At 45.2% G+C, this 18927-nt stretch overlaps 1 protein-coding gene across 7 annotated transcripts in view; it reads left to right on the forward strand.

The window, feature by feature from the left end:
* The window catches only part of CASTOR2 (cytosolic arginine sensor for mTORC1 subunit 2), a 121997-nt gene that overhangs the window by 92725 nt on the left and 10345 nt on the right, over window positions 1–18927 (forward strand). For 6 of the 7 annotated variants that reach the window (XM_039732924.1, XM_039732920.1, XM_039732922.1 and 3 more), the window contains 6 exons: window positions 9925–10118; window positions 10882–11014; window positions 12321–12444; window positions 13019–13129; window positions 14483–14565; window positions 15373–15467. In XM_039732924.1, the coding sequence (XP_039588858.1) occupies window positions 9925–10118; window positions 10882–11014; window positions 12321–12444; window positions 13019–13129; window positions 14483–14565; window positions 15373–15467 (740 nt within the window). Of the gene's footprint in view, window positions 1–551; window positions 580–9924; window positions 10119–10881; window positions 11015–12320; window positions 12445–13018; window positions 13130–14482; window positions 14566–15372; window positions 15468–18927 lie in introns of those variants that run through there. The other variant, XM_039732927.1, reaches the window with a different exon arrangement.

Raw genomic sequence — 18927 nt, forward strand, 5'->3', positions numbered from 1 at the left:
GACAGGAAGACAACAGGTGTAATTCTTGTGGTGGTGATGGGTTGGGTAGCCAGTACTCCCAGATTTCTCTCAGACTTCTCCACAGACATGCAAATATGTCTGCACTGTCCTGGAAGTCCCTTTTGAACTGATGTAATTATATGGGCGGTGCTATGAATCCATTCTGTAGTCTCAGAGCAAGATGTGAACACCTGAGAAATGGACCTGTAATGGATGTCTGTCACTGGACACTGTTGGAACTGCCTCTGCTCTGACTTTGTGTGCTGAGTGAGAGTTGTGTGTCCAGAAATCTCCAGAAGGGAAGTCTCCTCCACATCCTTTAACTGCACCAATGGCATGCAGGCATTTAGCAAAACATGATGTTTTCATGGAAAGTTAATGACTGTTAAAATTGCCATTTCTTACTCATTTCCCTGCTTGAGGCCTGCCCGTGGTTCTGGAGTGACCCAGGATGGACACAGGACCCTCTCTGTGGCAGAACACAGAAGCAGCTCTTCCAGGAACAAGAGTCTTGTGTACTGACCAGGACACAGCTTCATCTGACTTTCCTGCTTGCTGCAGCCTTCATGTCAGTCCCAGGTGAAGGACCACAGGCAGTCCAGAAGGCTTCCACGAGGCCAGGAGAAAATCAGAATAGCAGAAAAACCCCTGCAAAACCCCATGCATACACTCACTGGATACTAAATACTTGAGCCAGGGGAGGGAAAGGAATGGGCACAAGCGTTCTTGTGGGTCTTCAGAGATTTGTACTGGGTGCCTCTGGTGAAGCAGCTTCAACTGCAGCAGGTCTGGTAGATATGTAGAAGAACTTGCCACTGCTTGGGCATTAGGTTAGTGCAGGACAGGCAGAGGTTCGAGGTGGTGTTTGTGGCCTGTGGCAGTGCAGCACTTGGTGGTTGTTGAAGTCAGCTCTTTGTCAACACAGGGATGCTAATTCTTTGCTTGAAGGTGGGGAAGCTGAGGTTTGGAGGAATATATGCTGATTTTAAAGGAATTACATTGTATTTCACATGGCTGAATATCTCTCTCCTGCAAGGGAAACTTGCATTGCAAACATATTCTTTTCCCCTTGGGAAATTCTGGCTTTTCTTTGATCCAGCTGCTGTCCAGATGAAGACCAAAGGAGTCACTTGTTTTGGGTTTAGGTTGGAGCCTAATGAAGAAAGAGGAGCTTGGATTTCTGCAGCCATTGCTGATTTTCCCACTTCATTGGGACAGGAGAGGAGACCCCTCACCTCCCTGTCACAGGCACTGCTGGGGATGGCTCTGAGGTGCCACCCTGCTGCAGACACAGGAGGCTTTGGGAAAACAGCATGGAATGGAAATACCAGCACACAAGTAAAGCAGAATTGCTTCCTTTAAGTACACAAGTGTGGCTGGCCAGATCACACCTCCTGAACTTTATTTTGGTGCTGTCACTGTAACACCCAGGAGCCACAATGCTCCTGATGCCAATATTTCACAGTTATTTAGTGCAGGAGAGAAGGACTCTGGCAACCAAATGTTTAATGTGAAAGGGAGGCACAGTTGTGGGAGAGGATGTGATATGCTCAAGATCACCTCACAAGCTAGTGGCAGAGTAAGACAGGTAAGTCAGTAATAAGCCAAAAAACACTTATAATGTATTGTAATTAAGAAATAGTAGGTTTCTGATTGTAATAGTGTAAATTATAACATCTGTATTGTCTCGCCCTTTCCATGAGACTGAAAATAGAATAAAAGTTTTTTAATGCCTCTCAGTTACCCCATCTCTAAGTCAAAAAAGGGCTTATTCCAACAATATCTTGTGGGGCCACACCACAGTTACAGACACAGCATTCACTTGCAGCCATTGCCACTGCTCCAACATTCCTGCACGTGGATTGTCTCTGTCTGGCAGGGACAAGGCACCTGTGCAACAGCCTGCAGCTCTACTTAAACATCAAGCCAGAATCCAGCTGGGCAAGGAATATAAAAAAGTCTGGAAGAAAAAGCAAAAAGCTGCACCGAAATGGTGCATTTATGAATGCAGCACATTTCTTGCCTCTGCTTCCTACAGTCAGCAAGAGCAGCAGAGTATTAATCTGGCTATTGCTGCTTTTTGCTTTCACAACACGCTCCAGCAATAACATTCACTGTATTTTAGCTGTCCTTCAGAAATGGGCTTTTCAGTTTCCTCTGCTTGCCCGTTTTCAGGCAGGAGAGAGATCCTGAACAGCTTATATTAGATAAAAGTCACTGGTTTGTCCAGTCCCAGTGGTGTGCCAGGGATATTGGATTGCTGGAACTAGCCCAAATTCATGTCTGCACCCTTAACTGAGGAACAGAGATGGGAATGAGCAGGGAACTCCAGAGGTGTAAATAGATCAGTCAGCCACATGGCGTCAGCTCTGCTCTGTACAAATATAGCTGAGGACATGCTGAGCAGAAAAAATAATTTTAATCAGCACATGCTCCTTTGCCAGCTCTGGAACCAGCATAAATACATTCCCACTTCTGCTGCTTTTAGCAGACTAGCTACTGAACTTTCTAGGACAGTGCCACACCTCAGGATCCACCTCATCTCATTCCTCAAAATCTATGAAGGCTGTGTGTCCATGCCAGCAGAGGTGAGGATTCTTTAACTGAGATAAGTGGTGCCTGTGTTCCCAGATGGGTCAAGAGAAGCAGCTCCATAGTGTCGTCCTCCTTCATCCCAGGGCATGGACATTGTGTCTGGGATGTCTTTGTAACTGTACCAGTAGTGGTAAAATACACATTTCTCCATCTTTGAATGTGCTTTCATGTCAGACTTCCCTATCTCATGCAGATATGTGGGCAGATGTATAACAGTGGAGGAGCTTTACAGCAGTATAGTCTCTCATCTCTAAATTTTTTTTTTATAAAGCCCTTGCTCAGGAGTTGCTGGATCACAGTGGCTGCAGAAATAGTTGTGATCTGGGGGGTAGTAGATGGGACAGTTTAGGAAGAGTAGGTACTTTACATCAAAAGTTTCATCTGTTTCAGAATATTCGCTTGCCCCTGCAGATTGTTTATATGGATAGTGAAACTGGTACAGTGTCTGCTGTAGCTGCTGAGGTGGCTGTAAATACCCAATATTAAATCCCTTGATCTGTCTAATTAGGAGTCATTTCTCTCTTTGAGAACAAGGCTTGAAAAAATTCCCTGGGTGACCTCAGTGCTCTTTGAAGCAGATTTTTGAGTCTACTAATTTTTATAAAATAAAGGTGGGATGAATGTGGTTATCATTTCTCTCCAGTAATGGGCTTAGAGGACTCCCTTGTATGTGACTGTAGCAGTGCTTTCCGTTAAATGGACATAGGTCCCAGAGTACATGTGTAATTCCCTGTGTGTGTAATTTGTCCTATTCACATGAATAGCTGAAAATTCACAGTGGTTATTGTGCTGGGTAGAGCTTGTATTGAATTGTCAGGACAACATGAGAAAATTGCACTGGGTACATTCACCCATTCTAGTGTAATCCATAAATAGCCTTTAGAGTTAATTACTCCATAAATTGAAAGAAAATCTGTAGCAGCAGACAAGGAGTAGTACAAGATAAATGTCATGCAAGAGGTGAGGGAAGATGCACTGCTTGAAATTGCTTTGGGAACACTCCTAGGAGGCGTGGGTGTGGGGAGTGCTGGTCTGTACTGGAGACAGCTGCTCAGAGCTCACAGAGTGGCACTTTGACAGGCTCAGGGTGCTGGCTTTTCCCTAGAGTGTATTCTTGTTTGCTTACTTCTTCTTTTCATTTTCTTCCTCTTCCTCTGCCTGTTTGTCTTTTATGGTCTTGATAGTGGAAATTAAGAGACCTTTGCTTTTCAAACCTACCTGATTATCCCTGAAATAGCACTTGAACAAACAGCTTCCTCCCTCAGAGACAAAACAAAGATGCTCAGAGAGGTCAGAACAAAACTTCCCAGTCCCTCCCATTCTAACCTGGTTTTAGACATTCAAATCTTTGTGCAGGAATTTTCCATGCTGCTTTGTGTTAGCTGTGAAATGCTTCAGTTGTGGGATGTATATATACCTCTGCTTTACAGGTCAGCTGGTTCTCAAGGGCAAGGTTTAGAAGAAATAGGGGGTTTGTACCCACTCTGTGACTAGGAAACTGAGGCACAGACACATTGAGGGCAGATATATAAAACATCAAGCTGTTACTTTCTCACTGCAGAGTGTGTGAGTTTATGAACTTAACAATGTTCTTTTGACAGTTGTGTGAGTGGGATAAAGCTAAATAGGAAAATGAGATTACACGTTTCACAGCTTCCCTGTTGAGGGTATTTGGAATAAAAAAACCCTCTCAGTTTTGCATGCTCTGTTAGGAGAAAGTGTCAAAAACACTGAAGCATACAGTTAGAGGTGGCAAGGTTCTCTGGCTGTGGATCCAGTCCTGCAGAGATGCCCAGGCACATCAAGAGCAAATCTGAGATGCACAAAGAGCAAAAAAAGACACAGAAATTAAAGTTTGAATCTACTAATTTTTATAATCACTCATTTCGTTTGAAGATGGGATTTTAAAACTGCAGAGCAATGTGGGGAGTGGGAAAAGAACCCTTTAATGAACATAAAGATCCTATTGAATATATATGTACATATAAACTGTGTTGCCACTTGGTGGCATTGGACAACAGCTCCCCCAATTTATCACGATTTCTGCAGCTGGCAGCACTTATATTTTTAATGACTTACTGCTGGGGTCCTGTTATTGCAGGAGCTTTTTTCTCTATCTTTTTAGTGCAAGCCAGACTCTCCCTGCCATTTTTGCAGAGGGAAACTATAAAGGTGAAATAAGTACAGTGTAAGGTTTCTAAAGCCAGAACACTGATCAGAAACTCCACAGTATTTTTTAATTTCATTATTTCTTCATATTTGGAGTTAACTGTGGCTGGAAGCATAAGTCTCATAATGATGAATCAAATGAGCAATTGATTCATTCAGAGTACCAGAAGAAACCAGGGAGTAACACATCACTCAGAGCACTCTGCTGTAGTGTAAAACTTTGTGTACTGAGTGAAGATAAGTTTTTAGGAGATGATCCAACATACCACACCAAAGGAGGAAATCAGCTGAGGGTCTTCATTTCTCTCCAGGCACTATGAAAAATCCATGGTTTCTCTACAGTTTCACTTGGAAGCTGAGAGGTGTCTGATTGCTGTAAAGTTGGAAGAGTCCACAAAAAACAATTCAGAGTGTCTTAGTGGGGGGAAGGGCATTAGCAGGTTGTAGTACAGGACTCACTCAGCTATTGGTGTGGGTAGGTGAAATGCATTTCTGTTGTGGAACTGTGCATTTTCCAGTTATTTCTCCCTTAGCTATAAACTTTTCATGAAAATGTGAACCCATTTAAACTAGGTGCAGAAAAGGAAAAAAATTTCTGGTGGTGTTGCCCTTTCTCAGAGCATTTTGAACATTTTCCAGTGTACTTTTGGAGAGGTAGGGCTCTCTCACAGTGCTGTGCGTCCTGCTGTGCAGGGTGTTTGAAACTGAGGGGTCTTCAGGGTAGAAAATGTAGGCAGAGAGAATGTTGTTTTTCTAATGTTGTGCAGACTGACACTGTCAGACTGACTCTGATCAGGGTTTTAAACCTGGGGATGTTCCTTCCCTGCTCTCTGTAACTTCTTTGGCTGCTTGCAGACCCATGGGCTGGAATCTCATCATCATCCCAGCATCCTCCCGAGGATATTTTAGGAGCAGCTCACAGTATTTACAGCATTGCATAATGCTCCAGCAGCAGCAGTTCAATCCTATTTGGGATTCAGCCAATGTTTGTTGTCTTCTTTGGAAATGGTATTGATTATTGGAGCTCAGGAGCCAATTATGGCCACTATGATACTCACCACCTCACATCCCAGGGTGATGTGCTGGAGAGACTGCTCTACTTCAACTGTGGCTGCCAGTGGGGCTCTGGACAGACTCCATGCTTTGTAAATCAGCTATACTGTGAATAAGCAGTTACTCACATCCTAAATGTTATTTGACATGCTGGCTGGGTTTGGTTTGCACAGGGACTGGCATTAGTTTTGTACCTGTGCCAATGGAGAGCAGCCCCACAGGCTTTTGGAGACCACCAGCACTTGATACCCAGTGCTGCATTGCCAGGGAAAATCATCCTGGACTATCACAATGATCACATCTTGTTGAGGCTGGTGGTGTTCCACGCCAGGGGCCATGGATGGAATAACAGCTTGGGTCTGGAATCCTGCTCTTCCAGACTGTGGTAGCTGTCATGTTGGGCAGCAAATGATGGTGATGGAGCCTGCAGGCAGCTGAGCTGCTCCTGGTGTCTTCTGCTAGCAATTCTGCAAAGCCTTACACAGCAAAACCACAAAAATCTTAAGGCTTCATCCCAATGAAAGGTCAAAATGAAGACCCTGATTATAATAAACAAAGCCCAAATCTCTGAACTTCTAGAGGTCTTTCTCAGCCAGACTTGAGATGTCCCCCATGGTCAGAAGTGGGAGTGACTGCACTTTGATATACCAATTGCAAAAGGATCTTGAGAGCCCAGCAGAAAGATTTCTGCCCAATGGAAGGACAAGGGATGTGGCAGTGCTGAAGCTGTGGGGGCCTATGCTCTGTTCTCCTGTGGGGAAAGTAGTGGGGATGGTGAGTTGGTACAGGAATGTGGGCAATTCCTCATTTTGCTCTTTATTTATTACCTTATTCTGCCTGAGTCTGTGCTAATCTTACAACTGGTGTTCTCAGCTCTCTTTAGGTTTACAGTATTCAACAGCTTTCTGGGCAAAGCACCATCCCATGTGACTTATTTAATGCTATTTAGATGAATTTGTTGAACCTTCAGCCTAGGTTTGTTTCATTAAAATGTGGGCTGTACTTTCTATCTGGCTGCCTAATGGAAACAGTGTCCAAAATTGGTATTTCAATCACTTCTTATATATTTTTCCAAGTACATTGAATCATGAGAAGCAGGTTACTTAAGCAAATGCAATGGCCCTTGTCACACTTCATAGGGCCTGTTAAACACATAAACCCAGAAATTATTAGCACTTCGAAGTAGTTGCAAGTGAAATGAGCAAATCAGCCTTCCTCCCCCCTGAGGAAGAGCTTGATGAGGTCTTCTTGGGGCACCTCATCCAGCACAGCTGCTGCTGGAGTGAAATGGGATAATACCTCTGTCCACCACAAAATACTGCATCTTCCATCACATCCCTGGCCCAAAATTGTGTTTAAACTGGTATTTAATGATGTGCAAAGCAGGAATATTATCTCCTCTGTTTATGGAGCAGGGAGTGAGCTGTGATCTCGCTGCCAGAAGTGAGTCCTCAGTGGGCTTGGGCATACCTGGGATGTGCCTGCTGCAGGTGGGATCAGTTGTGAGAACAGGACCCTGGAACATATGTCCAGCAGTTGTTTTGAGCTCCAGCTTCTCCATGCCAGGTGATGCAGAAAGCTTGGATTTGGAGGTGTTTTTCTGATGCAAAGGGCTGATGATAAAATGGTATTTTGCTGCAATAATTTGCTCCAAGCACCTTGCACAGATCTCTCTGACATAACATGCTGTTGATTAATGCACAAACTTACCTCCTCTCCCTGGTGTCTAGTTTTCATCCCATGTAAGCTCTGATTATTAAAAAAGAAACATTGGCTTATGAAGCTAAACATCAAAATGCAGCAGCAAAACCCTCGGTGTCCCCACTGTTTGCAGTGTGTATGCTCAGGGTTGTTTTCATGCCACACACAACTGAGGTTATTGAAGAGAGCAAAATGTGTTTGTTATTCAGATCATTTTGGGTTTTCAGTGCTGTCAGTGTCTCAGGGAAGTGATGCCTGAGGATTTGGAGAGGGTGAGGTTAGGAATTTATTACACAGTGTCTGGGGCTGTACAGAACCAACTCCCAAAGGTCTCGTTGAAGGAGAAAGAAAGGATGGAGGAGCCTGGAGTGTGTGGACATGGAGACATGCAAGCACTTTGAGGTTATTGAAGAGAGTGAAATGTGTTGTTATTCAGATCATTTTGGGTTTTCAGTGCTGTCAGTGTCTCAGGGAAGTGATGCCTGAGGATTTGGAGAGGGTGAGGTTAGGAATTTATTACACGGTGTCTGGGGCTGTACAGAACCAACTCCCAAAGGTCTCATTGAAGGAGGAGGAAAGGATGGAGGAGCCTGGAGTGTGTGGACATGGAGACATGCAAGCACTTGCCCAGAGTGCTGACAGCAGTGCCAGAGTGCTGACAGTGCTGGGGTCTGTGCTTTCAGGCTCCTGGGCTGCATCTCACCTCTGAGCTGAGTGTGTAGGCCTCCCCTGGCACTTCTTCTGTGTCCTTGCTGGCTGGATCTGCATCTGGGATCAGGTTCCTTACCCCAAGTAGATTTAGCTGGGCTTATGCATTTCTTAGTCTGGATCGGAACTGTTTGTTTCTATAATTTGCCAAACAAAAATCAAAAATCCAGAGAATCCTAGAGCAGTGTATGCATTCATTCCAAAGTCTGCCTCTGTTTTTCTGGGCTGTTAATACATTAAGGGTTTTTTGAAACAGTTAATAATTTGTATTAAATTGTTTAGCTACAGATTTTTAACTACTTAACCCCAACAGATTAGAAGGAAGTGGAGTGGGATTATTCTTGGTATTTTCCATTTCCAAAGTAATTTGCATTATCTTAGTATGTGCTTACTTTGTAATCCCTAGTATATGTGTTACACCACCCATCCCTTGCAGAGCTGTGTGGGTCTTCTGCTTTAGAGATGGAGGCAGGAGCCCACAGATGCACAGGGTTCCTGCTCTGCATCTTCAAAGAGTAGGGATAGTGCCCAGGCTGCTCTGTCAACCTCCATCTGCACTCCAGGAGTACAAAATTTGGGTTTTGATTAGAGTGGGAAAATGGAAACAAAAGAGGCCAGAACAGCTTGAGTAAAATGTTTGGAGAAATTATATGATAGAGATTTAAATCCAAGACGACTGTGCTCCTTTGAAAGTAAACCAGGTGGAGAATCCCCATGGAATTACCTTGAGAGAGATTCCAGGTTGCAGTTAAAATTTAATAGAAAGATTGCAATAAATGCATCGATACACAGAAGATTGGCACCCTGTTGGGAAGGATGCTGATCACAGTCCTGTCAAATGATGTTTGCAGTCAAATGCATGGTCCTGTGGAAGTTCTGGTCCTCTGGATCCATCCAGTGGTGGTGGTAATGTTGAGATTATATAGCTCAGGTTCAGGCAGGAATGCTCAGTACCTCCCCCAGGCAGGGAGCTTCATAATGGGGTGATGTAATAGTGTGAGTCAGAGGATATTTTGGGGAGTTCTTGATGGTCGAAGTTACAATCCTGTTCTGGTGGTGCCCCATTATGGCCCATTAGCAGAGATTCCCCCCTTCAGGATGGGTGTGACTGTGCTGGTGCTTCCCCAAAGGGGAATTATCACAGCTGAGTCATTGGTGTGAAGAAGAAACACTACCCTGCCTGGAAGGGTTTGCTTCTTCTCCCTTATCTAACAGCCAGCTTGTAGCCTGGGGTGTCAGGTGTGGGATGGGCAGCTCCTGCAAGCCACCTATAATGAACAGTTTGTCAGGAATGATGATCCTCTCTCCAGCCTCAGAGGGGAGTAGAATGCACCGTTTGTTTAGAGCCACTGTTGGCACTCTCCTTTTGTAACCACACAACCACCACGGGTTGTTTCCCCTTGGGAAGGTCAACAGAATTGGTCACTGGCATCCAAGTGAATGCTGAGTCACCTGCAGTTCCCTGTGATGTCCTTGACAATCTGTGTGAATCCTACCCTGGAAATCGATGTAATTAATATGTGAAGGAGTGTCACAGTATGAGCCTGTGGAGCAGCATGGGAAGGCCAGGAGGTTGGGATGAGGGGGCTCATGTCACTCCTTGCACTGAGCTCTGTGCTAAGCACATACTGGCACATAGTGGACCTGGCTCTCTCTACCTCTAAAACAAACCTCTGTCCTCCCCTTCTGTCTCTGCAGAGCTTCCTTCCTCGGAACACTTGAGCGTGGCCGATGCAACATGGCTTGCCCTCAACGTGGTGTCTGGTGGAGGTGGTTTCTCCAGCTCCCAGCCCATCGGAGTGACCAAAATTGCCAAGTCAGTCATAGCACCCCTAGCTGACCAAAACATCTCAGTGTTTATGCTCTCCACCTATCAGACGGACTTCATCCTGGTAAGAGGACATGAGGGGACCAGGCAGAGTTATTGCCACCAGATGAAAATTCAGTTGGGCAATTCTGGGAACAAGTTGTCTGGGAGTGGCAGAAGTACCAAAGTCTGCTTTCCCCAGAGCTCTGTTCCTTGTAGTTAGGCACTCTGACATCTCAGGAGCTTTTGCCATGGGATGAAGCATTTGTTGTCATGGGTTGTGTGGTCTAATGGGTGCTGAGCCCACACAACAGTCTCTCCTGGAATGGAGATACTGGTAGCACTTCCCACCATCACTCAGACATTGGTTTTCGGAAAGTTAGAGGAACACAATGTCTGCTGTCAAGTTGGCTGGTGATGGCCAAGAGGCTCCAAAGTTGTTTTGGTTATAGACAGACAGACTGTCTTTCTGTCTCACACACACATGTGTGTGCCTGCACACAAGGAAACAAGACTGAAGAACAGGCAGTGCTGAGTTGTTGCAGCAATGCTGGAAAAGAGGTGAAGCATCTCCTGCTTAGAAATCTCCACATTCTTTTTACAGTCATAAAAGCACTCTGGTGCTTAATCCTATTGATATCCCAGTGATACCACCAAGTGTGCTTCTCTTAAGATACACCTAAATGGTAACTCAAGCAGGAGTCATGTCCACTTTGCTGTGCTCTAAAAGTGTGTACCCTCCACTGCAGTGTTCTGTCATTTCTGGTGCATATGCAGATAATACCATAATATAAGATATGCAGATAACTCCATAATACCATCACCAGATGATGCTGTTGTCCCTGCAGGTGCGTGAGCGAGACCTGCCCTTCGTGATGCACACGCTGGCTGCTGAGTTCACCATCCTCAGAGTAGTGAACGGGGAGACTGTGGCTGCTGATGACTTTGGGGTAACAAATGGATTTGTCAAACCAAAACTAGGTAAGGACCAGCACAGGCTCAGCTTGCCAGGGATTGGGTCTCCCTGACACATGGGGTGGAAGTTCTGCCTCCTAGCTTCCTTCAGCATTTGGGTGAATATTTATCCCGTTGTAAGATTATAATCTTAGAAGCTTCTCCCAAGTACAACCAAGGATTTCAGTAGGTTCTTAACTTTCTGAGCAGTGCTAGTAAGTTTGGCTGAATTTTGGCCTTCTAATGCTAGTTTTTCTAGAGAAGACATGCCTTTGGTAGGACAGAAAGTTCAAGTACAGTTCATTGCAGTTGCAAAAATAATGTTGTCTGTAGCCCATATTTCCATGCTTCAACATTCCAAAGGAAAATGGCTTCTCTAAAAGTTTGTTTAAGTATTGCAGTGATACACAGAGAAGATTGTTTTTCAACTTTCACACTTCAGTGCCAATGAGGATCAAGGCCACAATGAGCCAGGGCTGTACAGAACCTTAGAATGTTTGCAGGCTAAAGGAGCAAGTATCAAGCCAAAGGGCACAGTCAGAAGAAGGAACAACTTACATACATATGCTTGCCTACTGATGTGTGTAATTTTTTGCCCATAACCAGGCAAAGCAGGGATCAGTTATTATGAAGTGCCACTCAGTTTCATCACTCAAGAGCTAACAATCACCTTAAGAAAATGAGTCTTAAAGAAAGAAAGCATCAAGAAAGGGCACAGTGAAACACATGTTGATAATGCACCAGTCCACAGTTTGCTGTGTTGGTCTATTGGTTGCATTCCTAAATGCTGTGTTGCTCTGTTAGGTTGCATGCCTAAATGCTGGCTGCTTCTCAGCCACTGGCTGCAGTCAGACAAATTGCTGTGTGGCAGCTGGGTTTTAATTTTTCAAGATACTATGGCAAAATAGGTTCCCAGAAATAAGGGAAAACAGGATGGACTGCCAGCAACCACAGCCTTCCATAGCCCTGCCTTTTAATGGTGGAAACCTTCATTTTTTCCCCACTTTTCAATTTCTCTTGGCTCCTCCTTTAGCTTGCCCCTCAGGTCATGTGGATGCACCCAATGGCCTGAAAGCCCCTCCGAGCAGAGAGCTGGCATCATATGCAGGGTAACACCACCCTTACCTTAGGGACACCAGCACAGGAGCAGATTATCCACAGGCCCTCATTCCCTGTGTGAGAGCCAGCAGGGCTTCAGCAATGAGGCACTGCCTTACAAATACTGTCAGCTTTCTCTGTGACCCTTGCCAGGGCATGGATAACACGGCTGATGGGACAGGAGCCTGCTGCAGATGTGGCTTCACCTGTGTGTGTCTGTGTGTGTCTCTTCCAGTTCAGAGGCCTGTCATTCATCCTCTCTCCAGCCCAAGTAATATGTTCTGTGTCACCAGCCTGGATCCAGATACCCTTCCCACTGTTGCTACACTCCTGATGGATGTCATGTTTTACTCCAATGGGTAGGTGCTGCAGGGAGATGGGGCCCAGGAGAGGTGTGCCCAGTGTCTGGAGGCACAGATTGCTCCAGGGATGTGCTGTGGCCCTTTGCTGCTCCAATGCTCTTCACTGAGGGAGGGAGGGAGGTTTCACAGGCCCAAGAGGGTTGTCCTGACGGGTGGAAGCCAAACAGGTCATTGAGGGTGCCCAAAGACATCTGCTGGCTTTGGAAAGCTGAGCTTTTTCAGAGTGAGGTGAGAGTAGCCATGTGGTCAGTGTGCTGCATATCCACACAGGCCCAGAGCATTTACAGCTGGCTGGGTTGCTGCCCCTTGGTGCCCATGGCTCCTGGCCCACAGCTTCTTGTAAGGGCACCTCAAGGCAGGGATGGAGAGTTTTGTCAGTTGTGGAGACTGGATAGTTTTCTACCTGCAAAATAAAAAAAAAAAATCAAATCAGTATGATACAACAGAACTCAGTGTCACTTCCCTAAGTCAGTGTAAGAACATTTCTGGTTTCACTGGCTATATCTGCTTTAAAAACCTGTTTTTGTGCTCTTCTAGCCACAGTTAATGTAGTTCTCTTCTGTTTCTCCAGAGTAAAAGACTCAGTGGTGGGCAACGAAGACTCGGGACATATTCGCTTTTTCTCCTTTTCTCTCATTGAGGGTTACATCTCCCTGGTCATGGATGTCCAGACGCAGCAGAGGTGAGCTTTGATCTTAGAGTAACCTGGACCTTAAAAAAAGGGATGTTCTCAAAGGAGCAGGGAGCAGCTTAGACTCCTCTATGTTAATTATTTGGACTGTCTTGTATGGTTGTCATGGGCCTGTACACCCTGTCACTTTTCTGAGTAAAATCTGGCATTTTAGTTCCAGTGTCTAAATTTTGGACTGGTCTGTCCAAGCCCTCAGTGAAATCACAAACCAATGTGATGCAGAATTATCTCACTTTCAAAAGAGGAATACTGGAGCAAAGTGCTTTTTGCATTTTTATTCTGTTGCTCATTAACTGTGCTAACAAAACCCAAAAAGAAAACCTGGTGTAGGTGTTTGAAGTTTTCCTGCTAAAGGAAGGTGGAGATGTCAGTGATGCTGTCCTACTGCTTTGCTTTTACACATGGATGGGCTTGGTTCAGTGTTGTTATGATGATAATGTCCCAAGTCATCACTGTGCAGTGGGAGCCCATGACTTGTTTGTCCAGCAGGGAAGGAGCCAGCTGGTGAGCAGTCAGCCCTGTGTGTGTGTCTGCAGCTGTGCAGCATGGCAGGCTCTCAGGTCTGGAGGCTGGAGAGAAGCTGTACTCAGCAGTGCTCAGATTTGCTTTTTACACACAGAGCAGTTTGGGTTTGGTTCTTGGGGGCAAGTCATCTGCTCCAGGGACTTGTTTTTAAAGTAATGAATTGCCCTCCTGAAAGTTTCTTTGACTTTATTGCAGTAAACCTTTGTCTGTCTTAAGAGGAGCCAGAGGGCTGGAGCTTCAGCCTGGGGTGTAGGAAATCTGGGGAGCCAATTCTTCTCTCTCACAGGCTGCCTGCTTCACCTTGGGCAACTCTAAGCCTCCAGTCTCCTTCCCCCTGCTAAGAAATAGAGACTGCAGTGGTCCCAGGCACCTCCCAGAATGGGATGGAAAAAAGCACTGATGGTGCTCAGACACAAAACCAGTGGTTACCCTTCACATTCCTGAGAGCAGGCATGGAAACATATTCCATCCCTAGCTGTTTCCAAATGCAGCTCAAGTTTCAAATCTTCACAGTTCCAACATTTGTAAATCTGGGACACAGCTTGTTGCTTACGAGATTTTTCCTGTGCCTCTCTGGGTACCTATGCCCACCTCCAGCAGGAGTTGCTGATTTGCCATAGGACACCTGGGGGATCAGGCAGGTGCATCTGCCCCACCTGCCTTGAGTCTTCCCAGTTTGCCCAAGCTACTGCCCTGTTATTGTTGGCTTCAAACATCTCAAGGATGCAGGAAGAGCAGATTCCCCACAGGCAGAATCTGACACACTGCTGTGTTTTAATTGCTATGTTTGGTGTTCCTTTTTTTTTTTTTTTTTAACAGATTTCCTAATAATTTGTTGTTTACAAGTGCATCTGGTGAGCTCTGGAAGATGGTGAGGATTGGTGGGCAGCCTCTTGGCTTTGGTAAGTAACATTTGGTGGATCATTTGGTGTGCAGGCAGTCAGTCACCTCAGGGCCTTCAAAGAGTAGGGAAAAATCCATCTGAGGCTGATGCATTTTAAGAGCCAGCAGCTTAACATGACTTTGTGAGCTGAGATTTTCAAATAGAAGCCTGATTCCTATTAAGTTTGACTTCTGAATATACTCCTGAAAGTGCTACATGCTCAACAGTTCCAGCTGCATTGCGTTCATCTCCTGGACTTTGGGGGTGGCTACAGCTGGGGCTCTGGTTAAAGAGACAAACTGGACTGCTATAAATCTATAAAAAATCTACTAGAATCACAGAATTACCCAGGCACTGCACTGGAGTATGACATTGCTTTCTGACCACTGATTTCAGTAATCTACAATGAATTCCCATGCCACCTTTCAGTCCAGTCAGCATCTCCTCTTTCAGAGTTGCAGGCCAAGTGTTCAATAACAGAGAAAAATGGATGTTAAGGATATATGGGGCTGGGCTCTGTGCTTTCTTGTTGAACGTTGTTCAGTGCCTTTCTTTGGACCTCTAAATGATTCCACTTCTAACGGTTTTGTGCCTTTGGAGAGTGTGTGTTTCTCTGTAGCAAAAAGAAGGTAATAAAACTAAATGTGCAATGTATTGTTGTGGTCCATAAATTTAATTTTGTGAGAAAGAACACATTTTATTACAGAGATTCCTTCTGATTGGAGTTTGTGAAGACAAACTTCTCCATATGTAGGCATGGAGCTGGTGAGCTCTGAGACTTTTGCAAGCCCCTCCAGACAATGTTTGATGTTTTATCTCCCCACAGATGAATGTGGAATTGTTGCTCAGATTTCTGAGCCTCTGGCTGCAGCCGACATCCCAGCCTACTACATCAGTACTTTTAAGTTTGATCACGCCTTGGTGAGTATGAATACAGCTTCTCTGGAGTGGGGGAGAGCTTTTCCTTAGCAGAAAACTTTATGGCAATGTCACTTCTCATCTGGATAGCTCGTTGGAGTGCCTTTGCTCCGGTGTAGCCCAGCAAACTCCAGTCTTCAGCCTCCTGCCCTGGGTGAGAGGCTCCTGAACCAAGCCAGGCCCTGCCCAAGGCAAAGCTGTGTTAGTGAGTGTTGTCTCAGTCCTTACCTGCAGTCCTGGAAACTTCACAACCTCCCTGAGCAGCTCCTTCCACTTCCACAAACCCTTCCATTTGCTTCCAGAAGTAGTTGCAGGCTCCAGGCTCTCAGGAAGGTGCCTCCTTAGGTGCTTCCTCTCTTTAAAGGTGGGTCATCACAGGTGCCTTTGTGTGTTGGGAACTTTTTGGACAGTCTACCAGTAGCAGCCCCTGCCTTCATCTCTTAGTGTCTGTATTGTCCTAACATTTCCTTTCTGAGACCCATCTGTTAGCTTTGCTGTCCCTGCATCTTCCTGGGTCTTGATAAACAAGCAATAATTGCCAGCACAGCAGGAGAAGGTGATTTTGAAGCAGATAAGGTTGTTCCCATGTTTGTTCTCGTGAGTGCCCATAAGCAGCTGCAGCAGAGTCATCAACATGAGTCTTGCCATCCTTGGAGAGTTCTCTTTGTTTTTTATATTGATGGATATTTTACTTTCTAAGCCTACCTCTGCTCTTCCTTTGTAGAGAAGACACCCTCAAAAATTAGGAATTCCCCTAGAAAGGGAAAATGCAATGCCTGTAGCCACAAATGGGGTGGCATTTGTCTTGGAACCCATTTCCCCAATCCTGAAGGAGGGAGTCAGCTGCTTTATACTATTCATTTTTTTTCTTAAATGTGCCCTTTATTGCATTATACTTCTCTTTCCATCACTTGCAAATTCACTATTCAGGTCCTACCTTTAACCTGTAAAAGCTCTAGTGAGATCAAAGCAGGTTTGGGGGTTTTATAATTACTTTGTTTTTTCACAGTTGGTGTGAACTGTTCACAGCTGATAGGTCATGTGTGTAAAGAGTAAAAGTAAATATTATTTCAGATAGCAAAGGTCAGAGTGTTATATATGTTTGTCTTATTTTTTTTTATATTAACTGTGCTGATAAGATAAGCTAATAAAACACCATTTAAAAATCAATACTGTTAGCTTTGCCTCACATTTCTGCCCATTGTGTGGCCCCAGGTGTGCACTTTTTGTGGCAAGCACGAGGTGCAGAGTGCTTCTACATGTCAAGCCATATCTGGAGAGCTCAGCCCTGTCAGCTAAAATAGATCTGTAGCTGAAAACTTGCACCACACAATTACCATGACTGCAGGCTGCTCCACCTTCTCAGAGTGCTCATCCTGCTGCCCCCAGGCCCCACAGCTCCTGCTCCCAGCAGCTGGCAGGGTATTAGGGGCCCATCAGGTCTGCAGGTCTTCCTTATTCTAAGCAGTGTTTCAGTGTTTTTCTTTGCTACTTACTGTTTTCTTTATGTATGGTTTTAAAAGCCTTTTCCCCTGGACAGTGCTGTTCCAGTTGTCAAACCCATCCCTTGGAAGGTGCATTTTGTGCCTGACTTTGCTCTGGGTGTGCTGGCTGGGTTGGGTGCTTGTTGGCTTTAGGGTGGTTTTGTTGGCCAAGACCCTGACCTAGATTTTGTCATGTTTTCTTTAACTTTGCTACCCAGATACCTTGACTTCTAGTGACATTCCTGGAGGAGTAAATGTATCTTGAACCCTTTCTCTAAATTCTCCCATTCTTTAATTAAGGTAGTTCAGTACCTGTTGTCAGCAATTTAAAGTACTGTGTTGTTCCCTTTGATCTGATCTTTTTTCTCCTGTGCATCTTAAGGTGGTTTTGGTTACTTAATTTTTATTTGACCCGAGTGTAATACTCAGGTGCTCCTGCCATGCTGTAGCTGTAGACATTTAACCTGGTGATCAGGACTTGTGCTTGAGATGAAATCCCTTTGGGAGGCAGTGTTGAGATGGGAACCTGCAGGTCTCTGGCATGTCCCTGGGTGAGGCAGGGTCAGGCTGGAGAGAATCATGGTTACCAGCTCCCTCTAGAGAGAGCAAGGAAGAAGAGTTGCCTTTCCAGGTACTCTGCCATTGCTGCCTCATGCTCACAGGTGTCTTGCTCTCTTTCACCAACATTTTGCTTCTGAAGAGGCTGGAGCTGTGTCTGGGGTGTAATTTGGAGCTTTGGTTCTTCCTTCATGGTCAGTGCTTTGATCTGCACTCTGCCTGAGAAGGGAGCACAGTGCAGCAGCTGCCTTGGGACAGGGGTCATTTCCAAGGGGCAGGGAGGGGAGGACTCCTCCACTGATGGCAAACTAGGATGGGTCCTACAGATCAAAACTGTTTGGACATCTCTCCTGGAGAAAACATTTCTGGGGTGACTGATACAATTTCTGTGCTGTTTAGGGGTCAGGCATTTGCAGGGAGTGAAGGAGCACTGTCTTTCATGGAGGAGATGGGTCTGTGCAGGTCAAAGCCAGCTGGCCAGGGCTGGCCAGGGCTGCTTCCTCCTCTTCTGTCCAGTGCTGAGGAAGCAGAGACCCACTGAGCATCACTGGGGCTGGCCAGGGGAGTGTGGTTAAAAAAATTGACAACTATGTCTTTTCTCATTATCTTATGTAGAGGAAAAGAGTCAAACAGCTTCTTGCACTGCAGTGTTCAGTGTACTGGGAAGAATGATGAAGGGGAGGCAGAGGAGAGTCCTGCCTCAAAGTCCTGTTCCCTGTGGTGGAGGTGTCCTGGTGTTTTCCTTCTAAACCAGAAGAGTTTGCTGTATGCTTGTTTTAAGATTATGTTCTTCCTTTCCAAATGACTTTTGTTCACACATCATCTGTGTGTGTGAACTGCTGTTATTCCATCATCCTATTGGAAAAGTGAACATTTTTCATGTTATTTCTCATGGGCTTTTTCCTCAGTTTTGTTAAAAGCCTCACAGAAAGACACAACCAGTTGTATTTCCACTGAGCTCTCGAGAGTGTCCAGAGAATCCAGGTATTGTACTCTTGGCCTTAAATACCTTGTAGAGGAAACAGTTCCCTCTTCAATTTACTTGACATGAATTATTTTGACTTCTTGCAGCAACTTAGGGCTAATTTATTTTTCCCTCAGTCTTCTTTCCACTTTTCAAGAGCTGCCAGTGTCTTGGAGTTTATGTAGAGTTCAGACACACTTCTTCTGCCAGATGTAACTTTACTTTTGATGTTCTTTTCTGCCAGTGACAGTCACTGTGAAATTTTTTTGCATCTTCTGTTACAAGAGGCTTTTCTTGCAGTAAATGTGAAAAAACACCATGAATAATACAGACTTCTATGGCTAAGTCTCCTCACAAGGCTGGATAGGAAAGCACCTCAAACAGGCTGGTAGCTCTCTTCCTCTTTTGATGGGTGTGTTCTCCTGTCACCCACCATGGCCTTCCCACCCAATTCACA

This window comes from Passer montanus, unplaced genomic scaffold, assembly GCF_014805655.1.
Source record: "Passer montanus isolate IOZ18808 unplaced genomic scaffold, ASM1480565v1 scaffold81, whole genome shotgun sequence".
NCBI lineage: Eukaryota > Metazoa > Chordata > Aves > Passeriformes > Passeridae > Passer > Passer montanus.